The 10,614-nt window shown below is 40.2% G+C and overlaps 1 protein-coding gene across 1 annotated transcript in view; it reads right to left on the bottom strand.

The window, feature by feature from the left end:
- FBXL4 (F-box and leucine-rich repeat protein 4) overlaps window positions 1-10,267 on the bottom strand; it is a 57,160-nt gene extending 46,893 nt beyond the window's left edge. Inside the window, exon 1 of the mRNA XM_010282678.1 lies at window positions 9,759-10,267. Within this exon, the coding sequence (XP_010280980.1) occupies window positions 9,759-10,267 (509 nt within the window). The remainder of the gene's footprint in view (window positions 1-9,758) is intronic.
- Between the last annotated feature and the right edge of the window lie 347 nt (window positions 10,268-10,614).

The raw sequence follows: 10,614 nt of genomic DNA on the forward strand, positions 1-10,614 counted from the left end.
CAAGTATTGCTCAACACTGACATGTACGGCAGAACACACGGTGGGAAAAAAAAATAATAAAAATCAAACATGTTTTACTTTCCAGAACCAAATGCTTAAACTTTGCTCAGGACAGAAAGTAAAACCTATGTAAGGACTTTCATTAAAACATAGCACACGGTATAAATAAGGCTTAGAAGCTTGATATTTGCTACTATTTCAAGGATAGGAAAATTAATCTGTATCAGCTGAAACTTCCAATTCACGATGGACATTTTCAGGTATGCACAGATAAATTTTCCTATCCTACATCATGCCACTCTCCACAAATACCTTACAGTGGAATGAGAAGCCTGCAGAAGTCTTCTGTCAAAGGAGAAAAAACCAACAGTCATGAAGTAAAAACAAACATGCAGGACTGGTGAATATATGGCACATCAGAAAGTACCAACGTAGGAGAGTGGAAAACTCTACCCTGAAGTTAACAGTTTTTATAAGACAGACTTATTACTAAGAGAAGATTTCATTCATTTAGTGAGGGAATGTCAGCTCATGGCAAAAAGTAACAGATGTAGTCCCACTGTCACGCCCTCTCACATAGGTCAATTCCCTAAGCAAATACTTAATGTTGGCAATGCACATGACCTTTCTTGAACACATCCAGATCACCATCTGACATTTTGCTTAAACACTTTCATATACCCACTCGAACTATTCTTCAGGAAACTGAAGGCTTTTTTTTTTTCCCCACTCATTTAGCACACGCTGGACCATCAACTTTTAAGAGAATGTGTCTCAGTTACTGACTTCTCCTTTGGTGCCCTGGAGAGAGGATCAGCAGTAGCAGAGCTCTGGAAAAAAATAATGCATCTGGAGGTCTAGGTTCATCAAACTGCAGAGCAATAACCTCCTCCAGCAAGGAGCAACTCTGGTTTCCAGTCTTTGTAATTAACTAGAGAAAAGGAAAGACACGTAGCATGACTTTAGTCTTATGAAACTCCACATTACATACCAAGTGCTGATGAACAACAAGACCAGCGACTATTTTCCACTGTCCATGTCATACTGTTTTCTTTCCACCAACAGCCCACCAATCTAACTTCAAAGGAGTTAGCTGTTGGTTTAAGTGGAAAACCTCAAGTCTACCAGGTTGAATTTGATGTTCCTCTCTGCCTTGGTGGCACCACACAAAAGAACAGGCCATAGCAATTGCTCTGAGTCAGGGTTGGTAAATTCTTCCTGAGCGTAGACATACTCTTAACAGACCTGTTACTGCAAGTGGGGTGATATCTTCATCTAGGATCAGCTCTTTGATCCTTAAATGAGCTACATGTAATCCGAACTGGAGTGAAGACTCCACAATTGGAAATGGATCAAAAAAGTCTAAATTTCCAAGAGGCTTCGGCAAGAACTCCATTTCTTCTGTTCATAGAATCATAGAATGGTTTGGAGTGGAACAGACTTTAAAGATCACCTAATTCCAACCCCCCTGCCATGGCCAGGGACACCTTCCACTAGACCAGGTTGCTCAAAGACCCATCCCACCCACCCTGGCCTTAAACACTGCCAGGGAGGGGCCATCCACAACTTCTCTGGACAACCTGTTCCAGTGCCTCACCACCCTCATAGTGAAAAATTTCTTCCTTAGAGCTAATCTAAATCTACCCTTTTTCAGTTTAAAGCTGTTACCCCTTGTCCTATCACTGCATGCCCTTGTAAAAAGTCCCTCTCCAGCTTTCCTGTAGGCCCCCTTCAGGTACTGGAAGGCTGCTAGAAGGTGTCCCCAAAGCTTTATCTTCTCCAGGCTGAACAACCCCAACTCTCTCAGCCTGTCCTCACAGGAGAGGTGTTCCACCATCCGATCATCTCTGTGGCCCTCCTCTGGACCCGCTCCAACAGGTGCACATCTTTCTGTGGCAAGGGCTCCAGAGCTGGATGCAGGACTCCAGGTGGGGTCTCACCATAGCAGAGTAGAGGGGCAGAATCACCACCCTCGACCTGTTGGCCATGCTTCTCTTGATGCAGCCCAGGATACAGTTTGACTTCTGGGCTGCGAGCACACATGGCTGGCTCGGGTCCAGCTTTTCACCCACCAGTGACCCCAAGTTCTCCTTATTTTCTATGTGCCTTAGCACAGTTTCCAGGAGGATCTGCTCCATGATCTTGCCAGGACAGAAGTGAGATTGACTGGTCTGTAATTTCCAGGGTCCTCCTTTTCCCCCTTTTAGAAATGGGGGTTGTTTCCCCTTTTCCAGGCAGTGGGAACTTCACCAGACTGCCACAACTTCTCAAATATGATGGATAGTGGCTTAGCAACTTCATCCACTGGTTCTCTCAGGACCTGCAGATGCAACTCATTGAGTCCCATGGACTTGTGCACCTTTAGTTTCCTTATATGATCTTGAACCTGATCTTCTCCTACAGTGGGCAGTTCTTCAATCTCTCAGTCCCTGCTTTTGCCTTCTGCAACTTGGGCAGTGTGGCTTGAGCAATTGCCAGTGAACACTGAGGCTAAAAAGTTGTTGAGTACCTCAGCCTTCTTCATATCTCAGGTAACCAGATGTCCCATTTTCTTCCAGAGAAGGCCCACATTTTCCCTAGTCTTCCTTTTATCACCGACATGCCTACAGCAGGTTTTCTTGTGGCCCTTTACATCCCTGGGCAGATTTAATTCTATCAGGGCTTTAGTTTTCCTAACCTGATCCACAGCTGCTTGCACAATGTTTCTGTATTCCTCCCAAGCTACTTGCCCTTGCTTCCACCCTCTGCAGGCTTCCTTTTTGTGTTTGAGTTTGTCCAGGAGCATCTTAGCTCATCCATGCAGGCCTTCTGGGGGTTTTGCCTGACTTCCTCTTTGTTGGGATGCATTGCTCCTGAGCTTGGAGGAGGTGATCCCTGAATATTAACCAGCTCTCTTGGTCCCCTCTTCCCTCCAAGATTTTATTCCATGGTACCCTACCAAGCAGATCTCTGAAGAGTTAAGTCTGCTCTCCTCAAGGCCAGCGGAGTGAGCTTGCTATGCACTCTCCTCGCTGCCCTAAGGATCTTCAACTCCACCGTTTCATGGTCACTGCAGCCAAGGCTGCCCTTGGCTTCACATTCCCCATCAGCCCCTCCTTGCTGGTGAGCATTTTTTTGCTATGGTCATCCATTTCAAAATCCTTCAGAAGAAAGGCACTTTGACAGTCAGTCTTGGTTTGAGGGTGTGTACCAAAATCAGCTTCCCTAATAAGGTTGTCTGCATTTGTTCCAGGCTTAAGATGCTCAATGAACTATTTAACCAACAACAAAGGAATTTTCCTTCCTTCCCCACTTTGAATTAATTAGGTAGCTCTCAAAAAAAAAATCAAGCAGAATCAAATGACTGAAGGTAGGACACTGTTTGTCCTCAACTCTTGCAGATATACAGTAACAGCTGATCGAAGATGTTGCAGTAAGAGTGCTTTGATAAGGTTTCACCAGCAGCGTGCTAGAAAGCCTCAGTCTTTACACTGCCACGCAAAGCCTGAATGAGAGGCAGTAACATCTGTATTATTTTCTCTAGTGATCAAAGAAAATGAGGACTTTAAGTGAAGTTTTTCCATTCAGCTTTAATGGACTCAGTTTTCCCATTAGATTTCTCTTTACCTCATGAAGACAGCCAGGAATCTCATATCTGCTCTGATACTAAGGACTCCATACACCTATGTGGTAAAAATAAATTCCCATTCTCTTTCCCATATAGTCCCGTGATTTTTAGGATGAGAAACATATTTACAAGGTTTATGTCAAAAGAGAGCACATATTTAATGCTTGCTTAATTTTCTGTTGACCTAATGCTGTTGGAAAGCTTTTTCATGGCTAAGATGATGCCTGAGTAGACCTGGTTACTTCTGAAGAAAATATATAATGATTCTTTGGAAAAGAGGCTCCTAGGAAAAGTAATCAGATTTCTCTCCAGCGAGACAAGATTAAACTTTGCCTGCAGTCTGCTGAGATTTCTTGCATTGTAAAATTGAGGTTGGTATAGAAAGTGAATAAAGCACTACATGCAATTCAAGCACAAAAAAATAAATCTCCTGTCCCAAAAAACTTATAGCTGTGTTAAAAGCCAAAAGAAGGGAAAGTTTCAGATAGACCAACAAGGAGAACATAAGGAATATCACCACATCTTTGCTGAAATTGCAACTTCTGAAACAATTATAATCGATATGTGATTATAATACATCCCATCTGCTCTTATCCAAGCAAGCCCCGTGTAAGTAATCTGTAGGCTACCTACAGGAAACAGTCTCCTGCCTGCTGACATGCCAGGGATGCTTCAGCACACTAGGTTCAACATAACCTGGAAAGCGCACCCCTGGCCATAGTTTTGAGTTCGTAAATACAAAAGGCAGGGAAGACTCATCATGAGAACAATTTTAGAACCGTTCAGATCAAGGTGACAAGCAGAGTTCACAGCAGTCTAATCCCTATGGAGGAATATGCAGCAGATTTTCATTTCTAGTTTGAGAGTTCAATTCTGAAATACCAGAGAGAGCAGACAGGACTCCAAGAACGCTCAGGGCATTTAAAATAGCAAAAGGTATTTGAAATAACTGCCCTGTCCATGTGAGCTTTTTATGGGTTTCTCAAAAATTACTGTATCCCATGAACCCAGAATTCATTCTTCTGTGACAGTCATCTGGACAAGAAAAAGCTGTTTCCCTGAAGATGTCAAAACAAGTCATAAGTAAGGATGAAAAAAGCTAGAACTTGTGTGTTACACATAGGTGAGATATAGCCCTGAAGGTCCCTTATCACACTCCAGTGTGTTGATGGTATCAGCAGTGTTTTGGGTGCCTTCATCTGAGATTTACAGGGAACAAAACGTAGAGCAAAAGAACCATCTGAATGCCATTCCCTACAAGCAAGAGACTCACGATATTTTACATTCAGTACACTGTCTTTCTGGTTTCACTTCCTTTATCAGATAGGGGGATTTTTTTTTTCATCAAACATTTTGATTCCTATACCTGCTGCCAGCAAACAAATCTGCAACATTCCCACCTGGATTAGCATAATATTGCTTAAACACAATGAAATTCTGAATGGAAGGAGAGGGAGCCTTTTACTTTGCCCATCTTCCTTAGCCTGCTCCTCTGGTTACAGCTGCTTCTGTCTCTACAAGCTTCAAGACCTTGAACAGAACCTTGCATGCAAACACAGCTAAGCTAGGAAATATTGAGCCAAGCCCTTCATTTGCAAATCAAACTTGGAATTTTGCTCAAAAGATCATCTAGCAAAATTCTAAATGATGTGAAAGGAATTAAATTAAATAGAAATAAATGGTGGGAACACACAAGGCAGAATGGAACTGCTCCCAGCCAGCCAAGTGATCATGATATCTCAACCTGTGAGAAACAACCTCATCAGTGTTACACTTTATCTGTTGAAAACAAGGAAAAAAAAGTCATGAAACAATCTCCTATCTACTAAAGAAGCAATCATCACAGAACAGCAAGGACATATACTGTGAAACATCACCCCAAGCACTGCCACACATCCCAGACTAGTTAGGAATCTCTGGTTTTGAGCTTTTATAAAAGCACATGAATATGTGGTGTCACTGTAACGTACGTGAGATAAGAGAAACTGTCAAATTAAGTTAAAAAAAGACCATGACAGAAGAAGAACAGGGACCAATTTTTTTCTTTTATATTCCAAATTTAAAAAGCAAAGTTATTTTTCTAAAAGGAGAAAGTTGAAAAACTTCTGAAAAAATTACTTCTGACTTGAAAGTTCCTATGTAAACACACACAAACTCTTCCTGTCTGACACCAGCTAACTACTAGGAGTATCAAAATGTTTCAAAAGGGCTCACACTGAAGAAGCCATCAGGGAATTGCCAAGAGTAAGTTTTCTGGGTAAATGAAGAAAAAGAAACAGGAAAGAAAACTTCTTCCTCATGACAGAAGCAAGCTATATCTTATCCATCAATCTAATACACTATGAGAAACAAAGAAGATTTTAAAAAATCTTGGTTGGGTTCAGCTCATGCCACTATCAGGCGCAGTGTCTCCATCACACCTGTGCGCAGTTCTGCCTCTTCCACTGGCCAAAGAGGGACTCACCATTCTGACCAAACCCTAAGTACACCGAGTGTCCACCACAGTACAAAATCCCAAGGCTACACTAGTACGATAATCATAGCATAACACCATACAGAAAAGAGAGGCATTTCTTTACCACATAAAAACTGAGACTCTATGACATAATATTCCCTTAATATCAGATTATTACGTTTTGCATGGATTTTCTGCACTCAGATAATTCACGTACAAATTTGTACATGGATACTAACATATGTTAGAATAGTTTAGGAAATTACCAAATGCTTCTCACCAGTCAAGGTGTGAGTGACACTAATGAAATGCACAAAAGGTCTCCATGTGTAAAGACAGCAGTTTCTCTGACATTTATGATTTTTTTTTAAATGTTTTATGCAGAGGAGAGTGATGTAACGTCTTCTGTGTTTAAAGCAGCAAAAGATATAAGAGGACAGAGAATCCTCAAAGTGCTGGAAGCTGGTTAAACCATAATGAAAAAGCTGCAAATGAACTGTCGTGTTTTAAGTGTTGTAATTATTTACGAATAATTACATTCTAGTCTGAAAAATAAATGCTTATTCCCATTCCATGAACAGCTGATCCCACCTCCAAAAAGACTCTGAATAAAGCTGATTTGAGACAGCGTCATACAAAGCTGTAACTGATAGCAGTATTCAATGCACCAGCAACAGAAGAATATGACTAAAGACCTTTTTCTGAACACCTGCATAAGTCATTCTTCCATGCAACTGAAGCATAACGTGAGCAACAGAGCAGCACACTGGACAACTGTGTGGGCTATAGCCATTTTTCTACAAGAATATATAAAGTCCTCTTGAGCAAGGACTGCCGTACACCAAGTCCTTACAGAGCCTCATGTAAGTTAGAAGCTTTTGCACACAGCGAAGTCATGGATGAGCTGATGTTTTAAATATTAAACAAAGAGGAAAAAAAAGATTACTCACGTGGACTAGTGTAATCCACTAAGCATAACATTTAAACAAGACTCAACACACTTTTTCCTCCCAACAGTCTTGATTCCACCATTAATTTGTCCTTCTTTCTATATCAAAGTAAGAACTGGTGAAAAGGAACCTTTCTAGTGACCTGCCCTTTCAACGTTGGTGTTCGGAAGGAAACAGATCCAGAGTCAGCAGATAAAGCAGCACATGAAGATGTAGTAAGGCAATTTAAATCAAGTATCAAAATAGTCAGAAGAGGAAAACAAGGTTCTAAGTACCCTTCGAGTAACTAGGACATAGCCTTTTTTAACGGAAGAAAATAGCATGGCAGTCCTTCAAGTCCAAAACATCAGTTAAACACAGAATCACCGGAGATTATCAGCAGCATTCCACCTTCAAAAAAATTATTCTTAGTTGACATGTCAGAGAATTTTTGGAAGTGAAAACAAGGCAACAAGAACTGAAGCAGAAAAGAGACCATGTTCTTGTAACTCCTCATATTCCCCTCATAAAGGTGAGCAAACCAAATGGACAGAGAAAAAATACTGCATACCTCATGGAGAGAAAGTGTTCCTTCATCTTCCTTTCAAGATACCATGCATAAGACATGTCTCTTTCAGAAGAAAGAAGGATACAAAACAAATGTGCAGCTCTGAACAGACAAGTCCGGCCGAGGAAAGGTAAGCCAAAAGAAAAAGAAAAGAAAAAAAAGAAAAAGTCCCTCACCCTTCTCTAGCATCAAGACTGGCGAGTACTGAAGATGCAGCATAGAAAACTGGTTCTGAGGCCCCCTGAGGCAACATTCTTCTAAACAAAAATGTTGTTAACCTAGGTAGGCAGAAGATACTCCTGCCTAAAAATTAAAAAGCACGGTCCTACAGAAACTTCATCCTTTTTTATGAAGGGAAAGTCTGAGCTCTCACTCTGACCACAGCCCAAGCACAGTCATAAACCACATTCCAAGAAGTTGTATATTAGTATTTTCACTTCCATTTTCTTTTAACTCTCTGAAAAATTTTCTCTTTTTTTAAGCACACCTTACTAAATAGCTCCTTCAGTTAACATTTCTTGAACTTCCCTTCAACACTTCTTGGTCTTTACACAGAACTAAAAAAAATATATTCTTTTATGAACCAAAACCTAAACAGACATTTTTATAAAGTAGCATTTGCTTATTGATCAGAATTATTCTTGTATTGCTCTGCAGCACACTATCTTACTAAATGCAGTATTATCAACAGTTACAGAAATAATCTCTACACAAATCTGTGCTACATCATAAAATAAAGTAGTAAAATCTACATCGTAAAATGAAAGTTGACAGAGTAATTGGACAAAAGTCATTTCACATTAGGTTCTAAGCTCAAAAGTCTTAAAAGCTGCCTTCATCACATACCATCCTATAAGTAAGTTCTGCATTACAGCACCAAACGCACCCCTACTTCCGAAGTTAGGCAGCCTATTACTATTAGTTTGACCTATCACTATTCCTTGAATTCAGATGTTTACTTTAGAGCTATGCAGTATATATTAGAGAGCTGTAAAACAAACTCCACTAAACAATAGATTATAGAATCACACAATATGTTAATTGGGAATTTATAATATATAATATGACACCTGATTTTCTAGGGTTTATGAATAAACATCAGTGGCCTAGTATTAGAAAGCACAGGATACTAAGTTAGACCTAAAAGCGTACTTTTTAGCTGTATCTGTAAAAGGCAAGTTAGGGAACACTCAGCATCCATGCTAACATGCTCATACTGCCAGAGTGCATTTTAAAGGAATACTGTATTTGTTGGCATGTTTTTTTCTATAGCATACATTTTGTTAAGTCTTTCTTCTATCAGTTCTCTTTTCCTTTATGGGTTTGGTATCATTTAATCTCTTTTTGACGTATACGGAGTACTTTGATTGCATATACTGATAGCTTTTCCCAATGTTTTTCCCCACTATGTGCTTTTACCTGTTCTTCCACTTCTATTTTCACACCTTCCTCACTAAGAGCTTCATATCTCATACACAATGTTTTTCGTTATCATCTTACCATTCCCCAGGCCCCCAACTTCCTGCCCCCGCCACTGGCATTTCATCAGGAGTTCCTATGAGGTTTCCCTATGAGGAAAACCAACAGCATCAAATCGGCTCCTTTTAGTCTACGAAGCAAGTGTAAAAGTGAAGTGCGGCTTACACCCTTTGATCAGGCCAAAAATAAAGATCAGACAAATGGCATCACCTTTTGTCCATCTGTTCTGTGCTTCTGTTTTTGGCCTCATTTCCATATGACTAGTTCTAGTGCCTGATTGTACTATGCATATAACCTAAAGCACACAGAGAGAAGTTAGTTTATGGCTACTTGAAGCAGGATGATACAGCAACCATAAATCCTCAGCCTCTTCTACAGAATTTGCTTTTCTTAGTGGAGAAAGAGAAGAACTCAGAACTACCATTTCAAAAGTGACTTTTGTATATCCATAATAATTATTGCTCATAAAAATTCCAACACAACAACTATCATTACACAAAACTGGTAGTAGGATCTGCATTAATTTCTACCAAAAAATCCACATCTCTGAAGTTGCTATAAAAACTTGTCACAACCGTTTTAAAAACATGCAGAAATAAAGAAAATGTTACTGCGTCAGATACAAAACAGAGAAATAGTACAAAGTAAAGTTTGCTAAACAGCATTATTTGTAGCATTTAACATCTTATGGGAAAGCATAAAGCAGAAAAAAAAAATTACCTTACTTCAGCTGGTGGATTTTGTGAGTAAGGATTTGCAGAGCATGCCAAAATCCTGACTACAGCTCCAGGATGATATGTTTCCAGAATGTGCACTGCAGTGGGATAAACTGGTTCCTCAAAAGCAAGTTCCACATAGTCCTGGCTACAGAAGGTGGGTGGTGTCCTCTTGAACGGCAGCCGAGCACTAGGGCAACGATCCCACCAGGTCCCGTAAGTTCGGAAGACGGCAGTCTGAGTGAAGTCACCAGAACTAGGGTACACGTTTGGAATACCTGCTAAATTCCACATGGTGTACGACATGCTGTTTTCACTACCATAGTGAGAGCTGAAATCCAACACTTCTTTGGCATACTGAACTATTTCAACATTGATAGGTAAGGCTCGGGTGTTTGACTCAATAGCCCTCCGGCTGTTCATTTCTCCTCTCGTTGCTGTCCTAGCTCGGCGCCGAAGGCACATATAGTAAAACATGCTCAGAACTGTTAACATGGGAAACACTGGTGGCATCTAGATATGACTTAGGAAGATGCGAAAGGTCAGGAGTCCTTTATAAGGTGCATTAACTGCTTGTGGTGTTTTGGAAAAGAGCTGATAAAACAGAATGAATAGACATAGTAAGCAGGTAAAACATTCTTAGAAAGCAAACTGTACTCTTTCAAATATCCCCTTAAACAAAGTACTGCTACTAAAACATTCATAAACTATTACATTTTATGTTAAGACAATTATTTAGTTGGAAGCTACAAAGTGTGGCTTCCCATTTACCATGTTTAAAAAAAGAGAAGACTATGAAGAAGTGCTAGCCAAAACTAGCCCTCAAGCAACAAAAAGGCTAACGGTTAAATTAAGCATTA

Source organism: Phaethon lepturus, unplaced genomic scaffold (genome assembly GCF_000687285.1).
Source record: "Phaethon lepturus isolate BGI_N335 unplaced genomic scaffold, ASM68728v1 scaffold102, whole genome shotgun sequence".
Taxonomy (NCBI): Eukaryota; Metazoa; Chordata; class Aves; order Phaethontiformes; family Phaethontidae; genus Phaethon; species Phaethon lepturus.